The sequence below is a fragment of the Malurus melanocephalus genome, unplaced genomic scaffold (genome assembly GCF_030028575.1).
Source record: "Malurus melanocephalus ecotype Western Australia unplaced genomic scaffold, MMel_1.1 scaffold_6, whole genome shotgun sequence".
NCBI lineage: Eukaryota > Metazoa > Chordata > Aves > Passeriformes > Maluridae > Malurus > Malurus melanocephalus.
This window is the reverse complement of record NW_026623238.1, coordinates 4,133,221-4,157,447: the sequence shown is the minus strand read 5'-3', so window position 1 is coordinate 4,157,447 and position 24,227 is coordinate 4,133,221. Positions and strand designations below refer to the sequence as shown.

General features: G+C 34.9%; 1 protein-coding gene across 1 annotated transcript in view; it reads left to right on the top strand.

The window, feature by feature from the left end:
- SNTG2 (syntrophin gamma 2) overlaps nt 1–24,227 on the top strand; it is a 204,934-nt gene that overhangs the window by 147,193 nt on the left and 33,514 nt on the right. The window contains exons 9-11 of the mRNA XM_057371854.1: nt 2,153–2,280; nt 11,609–11,738; nt 18,253–18,291. Coding sequence (XP_057227837.1) covers nt 2,153–2,280; nt 11,609–11,738; nt 18,253–18,291 — 297 coding nt within the window. The remainder of the gene's footprint in view (nt 1–2,152; nt 2,281–11,608; nt 11,739–18,252; nt 18,292–24,227) is intronic.

The window sequence follows — 24,227 nt, the reverse complement described above, 5'->3', positions numbered from 1 at the left end:
GCAAAAACAGAGGAAATATGTACAATTATTTATAGGGTGTATTTTCTGCACCTCTGGTCACTTCTGACGTAGRTGCTTCCTGAACCAGTTTGTTATACAGACTAACATTAATTCTCTGGTTTTATCCTACTGTCTTTCACTTCTAATCAATGCCCCTGCTTATTATTCTAGACCTTAAAGCCACCTTAGCCTTTTGCGCCTAATTTTATAAAACAAAATTAGCCAGTGGACTTGATTATGAAATATTCATGCTGCAAACACACCAGATCTCAATCAAGTGAAAACTGGATTTTTCTAGGGATTGCAATTGCTCAAAATGAAATTCCTCTCCCCATTAAGATTGCTGTCAAAAAGATTCCTTAGTGTTTTCAGCAATTTTATTACAAATTTTTCATTTACTAGGAAAGTTTACTTCAGTCCCTGAGTCTCAGTCATACTGTTAGAATGTGAAACTCATTATTCTGATTTATTTAAAGAAGTCAATAGAAAGATGTTGTTTACTGTAAGAAGGAGCTTGGGACAGGGGGTGGGGAATGATCATAAATCTTTATGAGCAAGACAAAGAAATAGACAATTCCCAGAATGGTTTTTATTTTGAGTAAGTTTTATGGCTTTTATAATATACCTGGGCATAACAGACCTGAAGTTACGTCATTCTGTGGTTTCTTTACTTTCGTAAATATTACTTGGTGCATATTTACAGCTCATATAAAAATAACCAACTTTCAACTCCGTTCTCTACTGGAAAGTTATCTGCACAATATAGGACAAAAAAATTTGGTTCAGAGACAGCACAAACTCCTACCTTTGACCTAAATATGTATGTCTGTGGGTCTTTCTCGGCTGCTTCTGCACAAATTTTATTGCTATCTTTATAAAAGAGTGAAATGCTTCACTGTCATGCAGAGCCAATAAAATAAATGCCAAGAAAAAAATTTCAATATATTATCYTCATGCATTTTCTAAGAAACTCCTAGATTGTTCAATTCCATATTTAATAAGCTTTTTTTTAGACTTATAATCATGCTCATAAATCTCCATTGGTATACTGCGCAGTGGTTTCCAGCATTTTCTAGTCCATTTCTAATATAATTGATTTTTGCCTGGAAACACTTTTGAAATCATTTGCAAACAAGCTCAGTTGCCATAATTTTTGGGCATACTTCTGTACTTTCAGCCACTGATGCAATGATGTAAACCCTGGATATTATTACACAAGCTAAAAAACTACATATTCTACAAGTGTTTATCAACTATGAAGTATGTGTGTCTGCAGTTWCCTGAATATTTTAGTGGTAGTGGCTCTGTGCCAACTTTTAAAATTTCATAAATATTTTCTTTTAATCATATTTCATTCCTGGTGCTCTTGTGCACTATTTAGTTGCAGTACATGAGGTGCTACATAAAAGGGCAGGCTGAACAGTCTGTGTATAAGCTTCRATTTGAGCAGACCCTTTACCAATATCTACGTATCCAGGCTAATTACCCTAACCTAATTTGCCTTTATTAGGAATTTGCCCAAATTTGATTTAAGRTTTCTTTTGTTACATGAAGTGAATATATTGTAAAATATTTATATTTTCAGTAGACATCCTTTACTGCTTAGGTAATTTCAACAATCTTGCCTTTCTAATAGAAGCATTTGAAGAAAGACTTCAAAGATAAAATTTCAAAATTCATGCATCTATAGGATGATAATGCAGAATTCAGAATTTTAAATCTACTGTTAAATTATATAATAGATAAAACTCACAATGCACAAATAATTTTTTCTAATGTAGTATTTAATTAGGATATGATTTGTGTCCTTTGATGACTGAAGCATGTGGTACAGAACAAATTTATTTAAATTACAAATATATATTATGTTGTGTTTAGAAAACACTGTTTCCTTTCTAATATCARTTATGAACACTAACAAAAATATAAATATTTTTAATGTTAAAGTAATACTGAAATTGCATCAAGAGCAAAATATCAAGATGGGTACCATATGGGTTTTAATTTCTCTGCCTAATCCTGAGTTTCTTGAATAATTTTATTGTAATGATTATTCACTTCTGAGACAACCAGAGCCAGAGATGCATATTCATGGGTTTTTCACTATATTGTCTCATAAACTCTCCTACTGTTTCTCATTTATTCTGCACAGGCACCATCATCACCGTCTTCACCCATAGCTAATGAACCAAAATAYGAGAAGCGCTGGCTGGACACCTTATCAGTTCCTCTGTCGATGGCTCGAATCTCGAGGTACAAAACTGGAACGGATAAATTAAGGTTTGTAATCTAAGAGGGGAGACACTAACTCAGCTGTTATGTTAGCTGTACATGGTGTTTTGCTGTGGATTGTYGGCTTTATAAGAATTGAGTGGAGATATGGAATTCTTCTTATTAAAAACCATGCAGTTCATCTGCTACTAGGACTAATGGCATGCATGGTGATTACCAAAGATAACGTAAAGCTCCTACAAATACGTTTCTGTAATCTGTTGTATCTTGGGAATTCAGTTAGCATCAGCAGCAAGCACAATGGTTAATCCTGACATTACTTGAATTAATTCTAAAATTACTACATTTCCTTCTGTATTGCTAATAGAATACTTCTATATTCCCCAATTCTAATATTGTCAATTAACTCTCCTTTTTAATTATAAATTATAACACTCTACACAATCATCATGATGGTGCTATCATGTCATATAGATATATTTGTGTCATAAAAACTCATATTAAGGTGATCTTGGCAAAGTACAAAATACTGTATTTTTAATCATAGAATGTTTTTGCATTTCAGAGACATAACTAATGTTTCATAAAGTAGCTGTGGAATAGGATGTCAAGGGTGATTTTACAGGGCTTCAGGAAAGATGAAAGCAAAAGTGAAGTTTAATAAACCTTCAATAAATAATGTGCTTGAGGACATTACAATGCCTACATCACAACATAGGCTTTTTCAGCAAACCATTCTGTGGTACAACTGCCTCAAATCTACCAGTTATTGTAGGCCAAGCAGTCCACAGTTCTCCAAATGTATTAGATCAGGAGTTGATTCACTATCATTATTTTCCATGTTCATTATGTGTTACCCTATATAAATGTGCCTTTAATATCTGTTAATGAGATTATTGGAATCTCTAGTGAAGCATCAATATACAGGTCACCTGCTACCAGGAGGTACCAGGAATTCATGGAAATATCTTTCTTGATCTATACCAGGTAGCAGGACAGATRTTCTGCTTTAACTTACAGAAATACATCTTCTACGGCAGCTCCTCTCCCAGAGTTTGCATTAAAGGTGAATAATAATAAATTGTTTAGAAAATTTTTAGATTCTTCCACAGGCTTTAAACTCTTAATTCTCTTTTACTTTGTGTCTCATCACTTCCTTCACCACTTTCTTCTTCCCTGCTTCAACTGACAATCTCATGTTGTCTAACCTCGCCCAATCTATCACAGAGCTCCAACTGTTGGAGGCTTAGAAATTCTGTGAATTAAGTAAACAAATCTCAGTGTTCACATTTAGGCATCAGCTTATCATCTGTGTTCTAAGAATCTAAGAATCTAAGGATAAGTGGAAGAGGACAGAACATTTAAACCTCTGAGTTCAGTTACTGCTCTGATTGAAGCACTTTCATTCTTGGGGTTTTTTTCCTCTTCTGTTTTCTTATTAAACTACCTTTATTTCAGTTTGTGAGGGTTTTTGTTCTTCTCATTCTTTCTGCTGTGCCTCTGGAAAGGGCTGGGAGAGTGAAGGTCTCCCTTCACTCTCTCTTGGCTGCTGGCTCAAGATCAAGCCATAACAGATACATTTTTCTTGTAAGACTTGAGGAGCTTRGTGCTTTCAGTTTTAGTCTTGGAGAGACATATTCTCTTGTGTTATATCTCACTCCCACATATATTTAGTATATCTATCACTTCTTAATTAGTACTGGGTTTCTTTCATTATTGTTGTATACACTGRAGGAAGATGAAATAATTCCATAAAGCCTACTGCCATCCCATGATACTTCTCTCCTAAAGTAAGTAGTCCTTGCTTATTTTGGTGTATCAACAAAAAACACTTCTATGAGCATTAAAGGAATACTCCCTTGAGATTAACTCTGGATGAGGTGTTTCCCATATTCTTGCTAAAGGTGTTTATTTTTGCCGGGGGGATACCAGACTGCTCTTGCCATATACTCTCCTCTGAAATGCATGTACATATTTTTACTATTATCCCACTTGTRTCCTTTCTTTTACATTTCCCCATATTCTTACACACTTCACTTCCAACATTTGTCTTCACTAATTGCTCTCTAAAATCAAATGTCTGCTTCACATGAAATAAAACCTATGGTCAGTCTAGACAAAAATCCTGCTTTCAACCATATCCACACATCTTTGCTCCTTTTCACATTTCAGCCATCAGTCTGAAGCCATTGGAGTGAGTCTGTGAYGATCCATTCCCCTGAATGGACCACTGATCATTTTGACCAATTTCCTAATTTTGCCATACCCTGAATCTTTACTTGGAGCCTATTCACATACGTGGTTTGACAGGATGCCTCTTTTTCCTGTACTACATGAGTCCATCAGCCTGTCAAACTTGTAACTTTTTGTCTCCCTCATGTTCTTTGTCATAGCTGTGTTTTGTTGCAATGTTTCACTATATTTTATCCGTGAAGTTACCTCAGTCTGGTTTGCAAAGGTGCTCTGGCATCAGAACTGCCAGATTATTTTTTAAATCAGTTTTGTTGAAGTATTGGAACTGTCATCTGTACTGTCACCTACACAGCTGTGTTCCTTCTCCTCAGCTAGATGGATGGTATGAAAGATCTCTTCCCCTACTTCGTACCTGAACTAAATTCAGRGAGGTCATATAATTATTTCCACCAAAAATTAGCTGTAGTCCATTGGCTTTTCACATAACTTTTTAACATTATGGCTTTTGAAACGTTATGAAAGACTATGAAAGTGTCTATCCACTCCCAGGAAATGAATGCTCTGTTTTTTTCAGTCCTACTCCCTGATGAAAAAACATCTTTTTCACCTGTGGAATTCTCGCCATTGGCTACAACAGAATTTACCATACTTTTATTAGTATACTCAGATTTTTTWWAAATATATAGTATTGTTTAGCCTATGTATAGTATATGTAAACCCAACTACTCTTGCTGTTCTGATGTGGTAAACTGCCATCTGCCAGTCTGGAAAGTTCCCTGACCTCATTCATTTTACTTCTTCCTGACATAGAAGATTGGTTCATATTTTCAGCATTTTTTTCTGGTGTTGTACGTAGCTTTCATATAACCTTTGGAACAAGAGCCTTGTTCCCTATGACCTTGTCTCTCATAATGTTGGCCAGAGTCAGATATTTTACCAAAGGCCAGCTTTTTGTTGCCTTTATTTTTTAAAAAATACAAATTATTACAAACTGTGGCATATCAGCATCTTACTCAATATTAATTTTGCAATTAAAAATACCTTATATAGCTAGAGTTGTCTGTTTGACTGTAGCATACTTTTAATGTGCCTTAGATCAAATCTAGTCTTAATCTAATCAGATTAGGCGAATTATTTTCTTTGTGGTTAAACTGTGTGATTTAAATTCTTCTGTACTTTGGCTGAATTTTCCRGTAACTTTGCCCAAAAAGGGCATACTTTCACCATACACTTGTGTCCTGAGATGGCCAAGTTCACGTGTATGTGTTTGATTCTTATTCTTTTTTCRTTTGAAGAGAAAGGAGTTGCCTTTCRCTTTKCATTTCACTTGACTTTTTATKGTATTTTTCCCAGGAAGTCTTTAGACCATGACTTAATGACTCAAGGATATTTTTTAAAGATGTTTTGAATTCTGTTAACACCCTCTSTATCAACAGAAACAAGAGAGAATGGGATAGATGTTTCCCTTCCTTACAAAGGAATGACTGAAAATACTGTACAATGGAACCGTGAAATATTATTAGCAATACCACAAAATAAAAGCAAAAAAATACCTTTAAATATTTTAAAGGAAATATTAGAAGCATAGTAGATGTCATTCCTCTTCTCAGTAGAAGATTAAACATTGCATTAACTACTGAAATTGTATCTTGAATCAGTGTATTTTGCATTCTTTTTATGTTTGGAGCCTATCTGAATATATTTATACATGCAGCATGCTAAGTAGTCTTTCTGATTACTTAGCAATTCAATAAATTTTTTATTTGATTACCTTCATAATATAGTACTACTGCTTTTATTATTCTACACTTCTACACTGTTCTCACCAATCCATCAATGTMATTTTTCTCTGTAAGAAGTAAGGTAATAGAAATGTATTGAGAGTGCTATTGCTGTGATTACTCTTAATTGCTAGTTGGCAACAGAAACATTTTTTGATTGTTGAGGATAGAATTGGTCAATAAAGGTAACAAAAGTTTAACAGAGAAATAATGAGATCAGTAACTTTTATTTTCCCCCAAAAGAATTTGTAGTTCATAGTATAGTTTGGGGTGGGTTTTTTTTAAGATAGAAAAGTAAAGATTGGTAGTTTTTGCAAGGTGGAGAACATAGTCCATTCATTGTATTCTTTAATTTTTGTTATGGAATTGTTATTTGGGAAAAGGCAGATAACTATTTTACTTAAATCCTTACAGCAGATATTCGTAGTGCTGTGTAATAATTTTTATACAGTGTATTGACTGGAGATTTGAGTGAAGGTACAGAAGCCATCACATCTTGAACATTATGAGTTTAGAGACTGAAGAAAAAATGTTTATTTAGCATATGGAAGATAGAAGTAGTGAGTGGATTGGAAGTAATTCAGGCCAAATAAATATGAGCCCATGCATCCATGATCCAAATTACAAAAAAACTTAATTAGATTTAGGTGTTATTTTCTATTTCTTGSTATTCTGACCATTGCAATTACTACAGAATATTGTGTATTTTTTTAAATGCTTCTGCTGATTTCTTAACAGATTCTYTCTGAAGGATTTTGCATTTAACATTTTAGTAAGTTAACAATGCCTTTAATTAGTTCAATAAATCAAAAACTAAGAAATTGAATAAATGTTTTGAAAAATATCTAGGAATTAAGCACAATCTCACCAAGTTACAAAACCTGAACAAGCATTTCTTTAGTTTTCTGCAGTTAGAAAATATCTGTAGAAGCATAACTATCTGTGTTACTTCAGTTATCTTATATGCTTGCTGTAAGTTTAATGAAAATAAACCAAAGTTACAACACTAAGAGCAAAATGTTCCCCCCAGAAAACACAAACATAAAATGYAATCCAAGTTTATGTTTAATGCTTTGATATCTTCTGAGCTGCGTAGTTTCTGTTAATTGTCCACTTATATGTGAACATTTAAACATTTTGTAAGATGCAAGGTTCTATGACATTTACAATATAAAATCCCATTACTTTTAACAGAACATTTCAAAGAGATTAAGTAATTTAGATTATTCTTTTTAGAAAGTTTCCACTCAGATCTACCCACAGTCCATAAAACTTCAGTTTAAGCAGAAATTCTAGCAAGAGGGTCATAAAGTAATATAAACAAACCACAAGAAGTTGTTTTTAAAAAGAGATAAAAACTAACTCAAACATCAAAAAATCATACAAACAGGAAGGAATAAWTATTCAGGACCTGGAAAGATGCAAAGCTGATCAAATCTCTCTATCTGTAAGAGAGATGCTGTCAAACATACATCTACATTTTTATAGAAAAATCTATGTAATAAAATACTTAAATAAGTCTAAGAGAGATTGCTTCACATGCCACAGATACCAAAAAAACTAAAAATGTGTCTCACTGAAATTCTTAGCCTCCAGTGAAATAAAAATTCAGATAAAAATTCAGATAAAAATACTTTTTATCTTAGAAAAATCATTGGATTGAACACCTCTGTAGTAGCAAACTGCTTGTGTGGAAAAATTTCCATACTAATACAAATTAATGGTATTTGAGTGTCAATGTCAAGAACTCAAAGTCTACCAATGCTCATCTGTTTTTCTGACTGATATTCTCATAGTATTTATTGTATTAAAATAAATTAATGATATAAACAAACTCTGGAAGAGACCAGGAATGCAGGTATATTCATAATTTTACCATGAAAGTGAGATAGAAAGACACTGAGTATGGAAAGCAGTGTCTCATGCTCTTAGCAGAAATGCTTGAAGGAAATAAAGTTACAGATAGGAAAACAAATCTGAAAATAAGACATATGAGGGCAATTCAACACAAATTTCTAGTATTTAGGAAATACAAATACTTATTTCTGGTTCTAGTTGCAGAAGTCAGTAGCATAACTGCAGTAAYAGAACAAGTAGGAATTTCCTCTGTGTGTTAAAATGGGCTTGGGGCTCAGGAAAAAGAAAATCCAGACCAACAAACAAACAACAAAAAACAAAAACAATACAGCAACTTTATAGCATCTCGAGACATTTCAAACTTACTATTTGGTAAAAAATGGAAAACTCTTCCTTGTCAGCTAACAAGAATAGGTGCTTTGTTGTGTCTCTATTTTCTTCTTCTCTGTGTTTTGAGGAAATGGAGGAGACAAAGGCATGTCATTTAAGCTTGTAGGATTTGTTTTCTTCAAATTCCAGTGTCATTTCAGTGCTTGCTTTGATTGTTTCACCWAAAGCAAAAGCCCCTGCATTCCTTTTGTTAAGCTTTTATTTTTAGTTMGGATATTTGTTTTTACTTGTAGCCKTCTGTACACTGTGCTTTTCAGGACACAGTGMCATACATGGAACAATATCAATATATTAAAGGATCTTCAGAGACAAAGTGTTGTAACTGAAARCAAGAAATAATCATAGTAAAGTTGATTAAGATTCAGGGAAAAAAACACTGTGTTATTACGATAGATTTCATGGCTGCCATCTGTAAAGTTTGAAAAACCTTGACTCCTTCTTATCCTATATGTGTATATATATATATATATATAATTTACACTGAACTGCTTTCTGGTAAAACCACCTTCCTGCTCAAGGCAGCACAGTGGGGACAGCAGTACCCCAAAGGTCTCAGTCCTGTGTGCCAGGTAATGTGAGCACCACTGGCACATCAGAAGCCTTAAATCAGACTGAGCTCCTGGGGAAAGATGCCCTGGTGTCAGTCTGCTGCAGCAAGGGAGCARCTCTGCAGGAAGGGCTCAGGGATCTCGACAGACACCCCAAGATCTGAGCAGGAGTCAGCTGAGCACACATTCAGTGATAGAATCCTATACAAAAGGGAATTAGCAATAACATAGCCAACAAGTCAAGGGAAATGGCTCCCTCTGTGTCCAGTTTTGGTCTTCCTGTGGGAAAGATTTGTATTTTAAGCAAGTTAGTGAGGAGGCTGGACCAGAGGACCTGCAGGATCCCTCACATCCTATTTGATTCTGTGCAAATATCCTGTTAATGAAGTGTTAGATCTCTAGATGAACATAGAATGTTATTAACTGTCATGTAATTGATCACCATATTTTAATAAGATAAAGAACAATAAGAGTTTTAGTGTAATCCATCATGTTTCAAATGGTAAAATATTGGTTRATTTTTATAATTACAGTAGTTTTTAATTTTTGATTGCCTGTTTTGGTTGCATTGTTAACCAAGGAGTTCCCTTCTGTGATCTTTCATCAGTCAKTTGTGTAACTTTGTGCAGTGGGATTAGGCATTCACATCTTTGTGCACATGCTGAATCTGAGTTAGTATCCAGGCACCCTGCAGTTCCATGGTKCTATTTCTTGGCTCTCTTAAATGCTCTGGACTGTCCTCTCACTATGTAAGGAATCAGGCATCTTAGTTTTCATATTTGAATTGGATATCTAAGCTGGGCACTGTGGATTGCCTCTCTTCACAGCACCAAATTAAGTGTGTTTCCAGGCRCCACTGTCTATCAGTGCATAAGGGCTGACAATTCTCGCTGTCTCAGTGGGATGTTGAAGAGATTGTACCATAAGTCATTTCGTTGTAGCACTGTTGGGATCTTTGTCAGAGCCTTAGGTAAAAAGAACAGTATGCTTGGGAGGTGATTATTTGACTCAGTCTACTTGAAAACAGTAAAAGGACTTTTTTTGGTCTTTTCTTTGTTTCTGAAGAGGTGAAAGAGATTTATTKAAATGAAAGTGACACAGAATTGTGCCACTGCCATCAGGTTTTAKTAGTTAATGTGTTTATTCAGTCATGAAAGAAAATCAGCTGATACATACTTAAGTCCTCAGGTCATGCATGTTAATTTTTGCAAACAGTAAATACTTTGCTTTACAACTCTTTTGAAAACAAAGAATCTCATATATATCTATTCAGATACTTTGTCTTATTGYGTATGATGGATAGTTTTATGGTCTTTAGTACCTTTTTTGGCAAGTGTTAGAGTTCAGTGTTCATGTTCAAACTCCCTACAAATGACAAATGTTACTAACATTTTTGGTAAGTCAAAAATGAATAACTGCCCATTACCCTCTATGTGTCATCCTGAATGTTGACATATATCATAAATTAAGCAGTAGAGAACTTCACCTTAGATCAGAGAACCCGAGGAAGACTCAGAACKTCACAGAGCAGTAGTCTTGTTTCAGTAACTGGCTTTCTTCTAGRTTAGTACCAGAAATGAAGCAATATAGCATATAAGTATAAATGTCTTAATTTTAAAATGTAGAAGGTAACAGTAATATTCTCCATATTCGATACAAAGCAAACATATGCACATTCATTGAGAWAATTAGAATTGTCTTTCACAATAGTATATAACTAAAATCTAATCTTCCTCTCAATCGTAGACATTTAAATGATCTAGGTATCTTTCTGAAGTTTAGTGACTGCAACTATTGCATGTTGCTTTTTTAAAATTTAGACCAGTGTGCTTCCATAGCACTGCTTAATTAGCTTTGGTTATTAGTATTGTAAAATCTTAAGAGTTAAAAAAGCATATCCCACCAGCATCCAGATGCAGGGGATTTCAGAAGTACCTACATGGTGCCTAACTTACTGCAGAAAGTAAGAAAAGGAAAGCATTGGCATTTCCAGAATAAAGTTGCTACTAACACATAAAAGTTGCATTAAAAGTTAATAAAATGAAATTACACATTAGCCTGTGCCAATGCTGTTTTGAGAAAACTATTTAAGGATTTTTTTAAAGCTTCTAAGAACATTTTCTAAATTCCTATATTGTAAAAGAACTTAAAGTAAACATTTCTTTGAATGATACATAGAAAAGAATAGTCCAAGAAATGAAAGCCAGGGAGGACAGTGTTTTGAATCTTCATGCATTCCTAGTAMATGAAGCCAAAATGCAATAAATAAAATTGGCATTTTGGTTTAAAAAAGCCCTGCTTTTCCAAATAGACCTAATGCATATTTCCTGAATGCACTACCTTAAGTGCAATAATTATTAATATAATATGTATACTCAGGAGAAGCAAATTATCATCAGCACATCTATATATTGGTACAGAGAAAGTACTTATTGTATCTGTTGCTCTTGGTACTGCCCTATTATCCTTGGGTTTGTTGCCTTCTATTGGTTGGTAAATTAAACACTCAAAAACTTGTCTAAAGGCATAAAAATYACTTGATAAATATTGGGCAGTTTCAGAAAACTGACGTATCTTCCTTTACGGATATATCTCTTCTTACTGCAGATCTAATGCATTTGAAGTGCTGGCACTCGATGGAGTTAGTACTGGGATACTTCAGTTTTATACAGCCCAGGAGAGTGCTGACTGGCTGAGAGCAATGTCAACTAACATCAGTGATTTGACACTTCAAAATGTATGTTACTTTCTGCATATTTTCTTGTTTGTGCTATTGTCAAATTATTTCTAGTTTTCAAAGGGTAAAAAACAATTGACATTTGAGATACAATASATAAAGTGCTTGTGTATGGGGAGGAAAAGGAGAAAAGAAAAAGCAGGAAGAGGTTGCCTGATCAAAGGTATCATGAAGTTTTCAAGGCTTGCAGTGTTAGCACAGAGAGCAGTAGAAAATCAGATTATGTTTATAATTTTAAAGACTTTTAGGCAAAATGTTTATCCATGCTGGTCATTTCACAGAGCTTTAGATGTGACCAAATATTTCATTTTTACATTTTTATAATTAAACTGTGCTTGAAATTAGTATYTGTTGATTTTGAAATGAGCATGTGAAAATTCTGTAACTAGTGAAGTATGGTTTACAGAGGCTCACTGAGAGACAGTATTTTTACCTAAGTTGTCTAAGAGTCGATTTATTTAAGGTCACATTATTCCATCTCCCTTCCTAAAATTATAAAGATTTCTATGCTATTTTAAGTTATTCCTCTAAATTAATAAGTAACAATTGCCTTCACAAGCAGAAGTATTAACTAATCCCTGGAGAAACAGAAAATTTCTATTTGGACAGCACATTTATTGTTCCAACACAGAGCAGCTAAAAATATTGTTAATTACAGAATTAACCATAAAGTTAAACAGGGAGCTCAATAATATACAATTTTGAAAATGTATTTGTCTTTAAGAAATGGTAAATTCAGTGATGAAAATACAATAGCACAGCTGTCCCTGAAAGAATTGCCTRTGCAGGTTTTAATCTTTTTTTTCTCTAGATGTGTTGAGTCTGTAACTCCTTTCATAAATTATGATTTAGTAGCATGATTTTAATTTATACCTTCTACACTAAATGACTGTTGCTTAGGTCTCCCGATTATATTGTGTAAAGTTTGCATTACATTTCAACATAAATCTTCAGTTAAAATTAAAAACTTAAAATTAAAATTTCATTTATTTTCCTAGTTTCAAAAGATGCATAAATCACATTTGATCATAATAGTTCATTTATTCCATTAATTCTTTTAAAATATTCAATTGCTTCAGCAATCTTTTTGACAAAATCAAACACACTTGCTTATGACGCATTCTTTATAAATAKCCTCTATTTAGTGACTCACATCATGTACAAGGTATTATTATTTGATAATTCTAAGAAAGTGTATGGTAATATTTCTAGAGCAATTCCAGTTCACAGTTCTTTCTAGAGAAATTCACTGAATGAAAGCCACTCTAATGATRTAAGTGAATAAGAATAAAAAGTGGCTATAAATGCAGGCAGTTTTTATTAGTCATAGGGTGCTAGTCTGTTTTTTTCAAAGGACTATGTGCAGTGACTAAGTGTCCTGACATGGTATCTTCACTGTGCTGTGACCTGTTGGCAGCAATATTTTATTATAAACTGAGTACTTTCATTAGTCTTCTCCACTCCCTGTAAGTAGGGAATTCTATCAATAAAGTAATCCATGTGGTGTTCATATAACTGACTTTTCCCAGGAAGGGCCTGAGAAGCAACAGTCATGATGAATGTCCATATTTTGYGTTCTTGGTCAGGTACAAAGTGAACTCGATGCAGCTCATATGAGAAGCACATGAACTTTTTGCTTGGAGAGGTTTAAGAGGTTTTATCAGGTGTGCAGCCTGTGGTAAAACTGAAGGTCTGGCCAGAGCATTTTTTAAATTATTGATGATCAGAAGGGAGATGCAGTAGTCGGTGAGAATCCCTTTTGTTTCAAACTATTATTAAGATAAGGATTGTGAGGCTGGAGTGCAGAAGAAAGCTGGAGAGCACTCACCGCTCCTGGGCAGCCAGAACACACAGACCACTGTCTACAGTGCTCAGGGTAGGGCCTTTCAATTAGGCTTCTTGAAAGTCCATTTGGAATGCTTTTTATTAATTACCTCAGCCCTATCATTCCCAACAATGATTCTTTTCTTAWCATACCTCTGACACTGACATTAGGRAGTGGATCTGTAATTCCTTCCGAGCTTCTTCCTGTTTCTGCACTTCTTTACTTCTGTAGAGCGTCTCCCCATTCTACAGGAGTGCAGATAATCAATACTGAGAAACTGCTTCAGAGAGTTCCTTGTCTGGTTATGGGTAATTTCCATGAGTACTTACTGACTCTAAGTTCAGTTGCTTCTCCAAATATTAAAACTGTTGATTTTCTTTTTTGTCCCATGCCCTCATTTCTGTATGGAAACTAATTATGGAATACGTGGTCACAATGGACTTTCTTGATAATACTGTTGGCATAATGTCATTATCCTTACCAGAGCTGTTACTAGGTTTTTAAGCAATACTTGCCATTTTTACCTCTCTAAGTTGTCTAAGAGTTGATTTATTTAAGGTCACGTTATTCCATCTCACTTACTAAAAACATAAAGATGCTTAGRCTATTTTAAGTTATTCCTGTAAATTAATAAGTAACAATTCATATTTTATTTCCATATATGCTTACATTTTGTTTTGGTGGTACTTGTACCATGACTTTAGCAACTTCTCTGGGACTTTAGTCATTCTTACTTAAACTGTGCCTATTTGTGCTACTCTTATCCTTTGTCCTACATATCTGCATGACATTTTGAATAATTTCTTTTAGAATTTTAGTTCTTAAAGAGCTCCTAATAGGGATTGTTTTCATATGGTGCACTCASTCTTTCCTGTATCACTTTACCTGAAAATACTTCATTTTTTTTCATTTTACCCTAATACAGTCATGTTCAGCAGCTCTTTGTCAGATCTCCTGCTGATGCCAGGAGACAGTCCTAATGTAGGTAGTGCAAAAATAGCTTCGCCACAATGTGACACTTCTGCTAATGTCAGACTACTCTTTTGAAGTACTGAAACATCTAACTTCTATACAAAGGCAAGCTCTCTGGGGATCAAGTGTATAGGAGGGATCATCTTTCAACAGTGAAGATGTGAGAAGTTGTCACTGCATAGGAATGCTGCCCCTGTCTGTTAGCATATTCTGGGTAGATGAGAAATAATGATTCTGGTACCAGCCTGGAGTCAGTTCTTAGATGACAGAGGAGCACAGGGAATGCTGTAACATGGAGAAAAATGTAAGGGTGTCTTTTCGGCCCTGATTGCTGATACATGCTTTGTATGCTTRGCTCAGAAAATCTCCTGGTAATAGTCAGCTTTACAAGCAACATGCATCCACTTTTTTTTTTTCTGAGAACCCTTGCCACAAATTATTCATCTCTCTGTTCATATTCTGTTTTTTTCACATACTTTTCTACCAGCATGAAACTACCCTACCATCCTTCCTTGTGATTCAATCCCCATTTTCAATGTTCTCAAAGCTATATTTACCTTTGGCAGAAATAAATAGAGGTGAATCAGCACCTCACATTTATTTCTTCACGCACCTCTTTTCTCACAGAAGGAGGTGCAGTTGAAGAAACTGAGGGAAGAAGGATAAAAAACTGATAGTGAATCCTCCATGATGAAACAAGAAGCACAGGAAACAAGTTAATCTACATCTGCTTCTCACTGCTCCTGTTCTTAATTTCTTCAGCTGAAGGGTTCTTTATAGGCTGAATTGACACTCTYATGATAGCCATAATTTTTCAGGAGAAAGTTCTTTGGGATTATTTATATTTCTGTCTCTATTTTTCACCATTCAGATTGACAGCTATTAGATATGTGCAGCTTTTTCATGGATTTTAATTATTTTCTTTGAAATACAGTCCTGAACATTAATTTAGTCATAATCAGTAGAAGCACCTAAAGGTAATGCTGTCCGTTCATTTACATTATAGAGTTTTGTTTCTTATACTTAAATTTCCCAAGGTTTTGTGGTTTTTTGCCAGTATATTCTAATGGTGCTACTTTTTTTAAAAAAAAATCATAAATTAGTAGGTCATAAGCAGGTAAGAGAACAACTTACGATGCACTTGTTCCACTTTAAACAATATTTATGATTTTTATAAATCATTCCAGCAGTTTCATTGGAGGATGATAGAAACTTAAAATTTTATATTAAAGTAAGGTTATTAATTCAGATCACATTTATGCCCATGACACCTTTTTTAATTGTATATGTCATAGTCTGTAAACCTTCTCTTTTGTTTCTTCATGTAAGGAATGATCACCTAATCATCTAGGTGATGTTCTGTATTGCAGTCATGTGAAATTTCTGTTGTAATACGGAGAGATTTATGAAATATGAGCTTTGAACATACATTAAAAAAAGAAAAGAAAGAAGATCRAGAAGGTCTTGCTTGCTTTATCCAGCAGAATGTGGGGTACATGTAAATGGAAACAAAATCCATGTGGGTAGGAAGCAGTATACAAATTTGACTGCTTCAATGATTACACAAACAACTCTACTCCTGGGGTGAGAATGCTTAATACTTCTTCTCTGTTGTTTTTTGTTGTTTTTTAAATGCAAAAATTTAAATGCAAAAATCACAGTTCAAATTGTAGAGGTTGTAAAGGGAAGTCAGTAGGGGTAGGAACCATGTCCCCTAAACTTAGCCAAGCAATAAGTAGGATAGGATAGGATGGGATGGGATGGGATGGGATGGGATGGGATGGGATGGGATGGGATGGGATGGGATGGGATGGGANTGGGATGGGATGGGATGGGATGGGATGGGATGGGATGGGATGGGATGGGATGGGATAATAAGTAGGATAATAAGTAGGATACTAATACATCTAGAAAAAAGATAGGTGACTGTCAAGATCCTTCACTTCCACTGTTTTCTGGAAAGAGAATATAGGTATATTATAAGTGAGATAAATCTCAGCCTAGGAGGTTTTTGGATTTAGGTAAATGGTTCTGAATAATTTCTTTACCCCATATGTACCCATTTAGAACAGAGTATAGGAATTACAATTTTCTTACTAGTTCCTTTTCCAAGTTGCCTGCAGTCTTTACAGACCCAGCTTTTTTTAGTTCCCCTGCTGTCTCCAGCTCCCATTTCCATACCWCAGTGCTGAGAGCTCAGGTGCTGCCAGCAAGGTAAATGTCTCCCATTTGTATTCCTGTCTGTCTGCACTGGCTGTGGAGGCYTGGGAAGGGCATGTGGTGCCGGGTGAAGTGAACAGTTTGTGCTTTTCTCTCAGCCTAGTGACACTGGGATCYAATATGATATAAAAGCAGATCTTTCCTCTTCCCACAGCTACATCAAGGCTGCAGCCATCCTGCTTTGGATAGGGAATGAGCTGTCTGTGCAGTGAATATCTCTGGAGCCCAAAGCATTCTTCCCTATTACCCTTACCAGTGGGAAGCTGCACAGGCTATAAGGATTCTCTTCACAATACCCTGCCCTCCTGGTGCAGAAAATCTGCATGGCCAGTTTGAGACACATTTTTCCAGACACATCTGAACCCATTTATTTGCACTGGTTTGTGCTATAGTGATCATTATTGAGCATTGTTGTGGGCACCTGAAAAGAAATTATATTTTCTGTGTGTATAACATGGCTTTTATATGGTTACTTTGTGTATGTATTTGTGTCTGAAGCACAGGAGAAAGGTTGGATCTGAATATGGGCAGGGTATATCAGCATTTCTACTGACACTGAAGTATTCCAGATGTCTTTTCATTACTTCCTGCACAACTGCTCCAGCAGGATTAAGCCCACCACCAAATCAGACTGCTGAGCTCGGCTTCCTTYTGAACACTGGGCATGTCACCATGGTATGCCCAGGATGCCTTGGATTTCTTCTGCTCATTTCCTAAGACAATTGTAGTTTTCCCTGTGCATAGGAGTAGGGTTTTGGTCTTCCATCACAAGCCTTTGATTTCTAATAAAACAGGCTTTTTGATAACAAGGTTCTTTGGAAGTAGCCATCAACTCTAGGACAGTTTTCAATGCTAGCTTACACCTAGCATTTTGGGAAGTCTGGTTTTCCACTCTAAATTATTTCTTTCTAGATTCTTATCTATRCTTAATAATATTACACTTTGAAGAAATGTTGCACTTTAAAGGAGGGAATCTATGTCAGTGTTTGTCCACCACTCATCTATGCAAACTATGACTGCCAGGGAAAAGTCAAAATGAACAAAACTCTTCACTGTCTAAACAAAGAGGAAAAGCTTTGGCTTGAAGAGTAAACTAAGAAGAAAGCCCATGCAATTTTTCTTTCATCTTTAAATACAACTTAGACTCTATGTTCATCATTTCACAAGGATTTAATTACAGACCTCATTTAAGAATCTGCTTAAGTAATTGTTTAACTGAGACCTAAATGGGATGTCTACAGTACAGTATAACATTTTCACTTAGACTGGCAAAGTCTCAGGAAAACTGATAAAAGGCCTTTGTCTTTCAAATCCTTGGTTTTGTAAATTCAGTATAATGATAAAAGTCTAATATTTAAGAACTGAATTGCATCATTTCTTACAAATGTAATTTGGAAGTATTGTTATAGTATTCAATAAATAAGTCAATCAATGCTAATTGCATCACAGAAACTATTCAGCATATTAATAACTCTCTGTTCTATCTCTCTTTCATAGATGAAAATGGCAAATAAATGCTGTTCTCCCTCCGATCAGGTAAGATTTCCATTKTATTATCCATGTTTTTATTTCTTGTGATTATATTGTTGGAAAGTGTGTAGAGCTTGCATTTACACATCTAGTCAATTTAAAAATTCTAAAGTTTTCTATGGTTTAAAATTCTGAAATTGCCTACTCAATATAGCCGATTCTTAATATGCTCAATAATCCACAGTAATGAGTAGAATCCTCTGCTGTAAACCTAAAAAGTGGATTAGATGGAGCCATGAAATACGTGGGAGGGAATGATGGAACTCCCAAACAGGTCTTGGAAAGCACAGTCTATGTTTGCATGCAACACTGCAGCTGTGGATCTGTTAACTCTCAATTTACATCACATATGGTGCACAGATAGCCAAGGAGTGCATTCCAAGTCCAATCTGTTTTGCATGTATCGTGCCATGCAGACTGTGTTTGCCATGACTGTTTGTGGCTTTTGTAGCYCAGGAGCCTGATGATGTATTTCTTCTACCCCAGCTAGACCAATGTCCTAAAGACCCAGATAAATTTACTGGATTGGGAARTGTTCTTGCTTCTTGCAGCATTGAAAAGCTTTTTTTCTCTTTCTTTGTAAAATGTAATAGTATAATTTTCCAGGCTAATTCATTTAATCTGGAAATTTGATTTGGATATCTTTTGTTGGATGAACTATCTACTGCAAGTGCTTTACTAACTATTCAAAGTTTTTTTCTTATCAGTTTGGGAATGCATAATAAGTTCAGCTGAAAAAAGGAGGGCATACTGTTCCTCAATTTTTAAAAAATTTTGGGGGYTGTTATTCAACTAGATACATATCACTAGATACATAATTTGATTTTCTAAATAAACAGGGTAGTCTCCATAAACTGCCTAAATAATCAGTGCAGAAACTTATTTTGTTCCAGAAAGCTGTTCACATGTGAAACTTGATATCAGTGCTTTGAATCATCCTTTATAGGAGCCACTTTTGCTGTCTTGATTTGCGTCTTAGCCTATCATCTAAAGTAGGTACCCAAAGTTAGGCAKCACAAATCTATCCCACTTTTTCCATTCCAAATATGAAAACAAGGGACAATACAATTAGGACCTTAATTTCAGAAGCTGCAAAGGTAGAACTCACAGCAARAAATACTGGATTGTTCTCTGCCAAAAAGTGCGGCAAAAAAAGTTTTAATGAATTTGGCCAGATCAAGTAAACAAAACTAGAAAGCATAAAAATATTAAAGGAGCAAATGTGAAAATTCAGACTTTGTAGATCCTGAGAAAACTTGCTTTAAAAGCAACCAAAATGTGAATCTCTCATATATATATATATATCACAAAGGCATCAAATAAAACTTGGCAATGATAACTGAAAGCAGAAGAGTACATGTTCTGTCCTAGATTAATGGAGCCTATTAGTGTCAGTTACATAATGTTTGTACAGACCTGAATAGCTCTTATTAATGCAATTGATTTAAAGTTTGGAGAAAGGATAAACTTAAGAGATCGAAGGTTACTTGAAGAACTGCCTTGAAGTAAAATTGGTGATAGCAGCAAATTGATCTTTCCTTTTGAGTATGGACATYCCTGAAGAATTAAACAGGTCCTTAGAGTTTCATTACTGTGTTGCCCGCGGTGAGTTTTCTTCATTGTTTTTAGAGTCCAACTTTAGGTTTAATTCAGGTTCTTCACAGGGCATTAATAGACTAGGATTCAGGGTCGTCCAGATTGTAAAAAAATGACTTTGTTAAACTTGGCTTTCTTCTTTGTCTTTCATATTGGCTCTGACTGGTTTTACTGGAAACTGAATCTCCAGAACATTATAAATTCTGTGGGCATTTAAATAAAGAAAATGGGAAAGAAATAAGGAATTTGTTCTTGGGTCTAAACCATCTGTATTTATGGGTCTCTTTGACAAAAAGATGTCAAACAAACATGGTGTGATTCTTGACCTGTGCAGGGCTGTAAGATGGACTTTGATGATCCTTGTGGATACCTTCCAACTTAGAATATTCTATGATTCCCTGATTCTATGACATCCTGTGTCTATGATCTAAAGCTAGAGGTAGTAGGAAAGGTAGAGGTAGTTGCAGTTATTACTGATATTTGTTAAAATAAACATGTGTTTATTAAACATGAGTGCCAGGTCATGAACTTAATTGGCACAGTCTGGCAACTTCCACACTTTTAAATTATTTTTGACCACCAAAGCAGGGTGTCTGCATTTAAACTGCTTATTGGAACTTATTTCCACCAAAGCTGGAATCCTAGACTGTCTGTGGAAATTGTTTGGAGRGTTCTAGTTATACCTAGAGACGTTATGGTAGTCACTCTGTGTCAAGGACTACAAGATTTTAAGAAATATTCAGGGATTACACAGATTTCAAAGATATTAAATGAGTAGCACTGGTGAAGCTCTCATTCTAAGTGTCTATGTAACCTGTGTCATTGATGAAACACACAGCATCTAAATATAATGACTTTTGATTTTGCTTGATATAATTTATTATAATACTCTAGACATTTTGAAGCACTTGATTCTTTGGTAGATTTGGGACTCAATTTTCCAAAAATACACACTGTTGGAATGCTCTTTATTTTTTTATGAAAGTAAATTAGCCAATTCTCTCTCTATACAGGTAAAACTACTTGCATTTTTTTCCTTTGCTGCATAATTTTTTATGTTTTTAAGACTTTAACTTTTTTCACAATTATTTCAGGGAATTTGTATCTGCCAAGTGACATCAAATAGTTAGGAAAGGGCAAACATCATGGCTGTTAATGAAAAAAGGAGGAGAAGCTGGGCAATTAGAAACTAGTCAATTTGACTTCAATCTCTGTAAAGAAATATTAAATAAATAAACAAAATACTGTATGGAACAGAAAGATAATGAATGACTGCAATGAAGGATTTGTCAATAATAGATAGTGACGACCAATCTAATTTTCTCCTGTGATCATGTAACATATCTTGTGAATGTGTGTGTGACAGGAGGTTGCTATATATCTTGATTCCAGCAAGGTTTCTGACAATTTTTGACATTACAATATTTTAAACAAGTATTATACAGATCTGGTTGTATGGATTTTGTTGGATAATCCAATATTAGGTATAGATGGTTCACTTTCAAAACTGACATTTTGACTAGAAATGTTGAAGGGCTCTGACTTGGATTCAGTTCCCTTGAATACTGCCTTTATTGTGCATTAGCAAAAGTAAGCCTGCTACTTTTGCAGACATTAAGCTTTAAAATACCRTGTTAGACATATGAATGATCTTTCCATATTGTAGAATGAGTCTGAAAAGCAGAGTTGCAGCAAATTAGGACACTGCATATATGCAAGGATACCTAAAYATATGTAAAAAACTGGGAAAAAATTCTGGTTGTTACTGGAAAATGCTTGATGGTTATCTGGGAGTGTAAATTCTTTGAGAAAGGTTTGGTTCATCTACCAATGCCTTATTAGAACTCAGAGATGCCCCTATCTGCAGAAGCCAGTCAGATAGAAATAATATGAACAGGTTCATTTTTATGAATTAGTACTATAGTTTGGAATTACGGTTTATTATTAAGGGTTATTATTAAGGTATATGATTACATGAGGCTGTTGTAATCAGGTACAGGGTTGACCAACAGACACCTCAAAAACTGGCATTCCTTTAGTTTATATTCCTTTTTTCCCTTTTCCCTTCTCCCAAATAAGGACTTCACCCGCACTTTACTGCTTCCCCACTGGCTCCTGTTTTTCCTGAATTTTACATGCTTATCTGGTTACTTCAACCTTAATCTGTGATACCACCACAATTGTYTGTAAGTCAGTCCCTTTTTTTGTTATCTTTTGACATTTTTCACCCATTATTAACTTTCTTTTAGTGTATTTCACCTTCTGGTTTACCCCCCTATTGCTGTTTACCCCCTCATTGCCTTCAGCTACCACCCAAACCCTTCCTCCACCCCATGAGTGACATTCAGCACCGTTCCCTGGTCAGTYTGGCATCAGGCCAGGCTGGCTGCTTGCCTGCATGCCAGAACAACCTTGTYTCCTTGGTGGCTTTTGGGAAAGGCAGGCAGGGTGGGCTGTACCCAAGGGAGCTGCTGCAAGACACTCTAAACTGTTTCTGTTGCTATAAGTCCTTGGCAGGAGCACTGCCTCTGATTTTATGCACTATATTTCTGAAAAGATATTGGCCAGAGGTTTTCTGTGGCCTCTGTGGGCAGGTTGAAAGAAATACAGAGAGAGAGGTACGAAAGAAATATTCAGTAATGATAACTCTGTGCTCAGAGAATAATATATGAAAAGCAGCAAAGAATGATGCCACACAAGCTACATATCCTTKTCTGTGGATTCTTGCTCCGTTTATGAACTGAGTAAGCTTTTTTAACTCTTCCAGTTTAAGGTGAAAATCATTTGCGTCTTTAGTGGACACGCAAAAGAGAGTCTTTAATTGTGATTATAACAAGAGTGATTCATGTTTGACATAAGTAATAAAGTGCTAGAATAGATTATTGAGAGAAAATAGRATGCCTCCACTCGTAGAGGTCCTGAGAACATTAAAGAAGCATTTTTTAGAAACAAAATAGGTATCATGGCCACTGCATTTTGGAGAGGGTAGAGTACCAGGTTCCTCAGAAGCCTCTTTTCTGTTCTGTATTTTGTAATTATAGGATCATAATTTTAAATAAGAAAATTTTCAAATATGAAGGGCTGTCTTATTATTCCTCATAGCAGAACTGCTGCTGCAGGCATTACATGAACATGTTTGCCTGGACTCATCCTGCAGCATAAAAGAAACCCTGCACCTACTCCTGAAAGATCAGTTTATCTTCTTTTTTCTTTCTTTTTCTTTTGTTCTGAAAACAGAGAAAAATATATTTTAAAATATAGCATATAGCAATAAAATTACTTTATCCTAATGGTTAGTCTGGAAAACTTAGATCCTTRAAGACTATCATTTTAAAACTTACACTTATAGAAACAGAGCAGAACTAAATTCCTTTAAGCATAAAGAGACCACATAGAGATAGAATTGATATATTCCGTAGTAATTTTTTTAACTTTATTTATATGGGAGGACAGTTTTTCAATTCCTAATTAAATTGTCTTGATTTGCCTCAGTGAGTTTTTCYGGGACCTCAGATCCTCAACTGAAAAAATGTACTCTAACTGAAGTACCACTTAAAAACACTTAAAACTTTTTAACCTCTAGTCAGCTAATATGCAGTGCTGTGAGGTAAATATGCTATGCAAGCTAAACAGCAATAGTTTGAAATGGCTTCTTCTTTATTTTCTGCTTATTAGGGATATATTTTTGTTGTAATATTGCTAAAATATGAAGCAGACAGAAAAGACAAAAAAAGAAAGCTGGAAGGATGTTAGTTTCCCRTTTTTATTTAGTTCGTTTAGTTCCTGCTGCACAAATAGTGTTACTGATCTACTATAATATAAGAATGCATAATCAGTAAGACAACTTCCTGGTGGTAGCTGCTTTCAAGAGAGAGTTCTGTGCTTTGGATTSTAACTTGAACAAGAAGGATATTATTAGTAAAGGTGAGAGACASCAGGTGCAAATTACCAACCCCCTTGTTAAAACAAACAAAGTGTAGAAACTATTATTGCTACCAAAAAATAATTTGTAATCTAAATTTTGCACAGKCAGACAATACCTGGGAAGTCACATGAATTCTAATACATACCTACCTTCATAGTTCTGTTCAGCTTAGTATGGATTATGTTGCTAATTGTGGTGTTCAAACTATGCACAGCTTGGAGTTATAAATTTGATTCTTGAACAAAAACACACAAAACTCATAATTTCTAAGTTCCTCCACATATTGCTGTCTAGAACATTTTATTTCAAATAGTATCTTTTCAGGCTACTATAACTGAATGCAACTGATGTACAATGGAAACCAGTAATGTAATGTACCAAAACTTCCAGCATTTGAGTTTGATTTTTATTTTTACTTTAT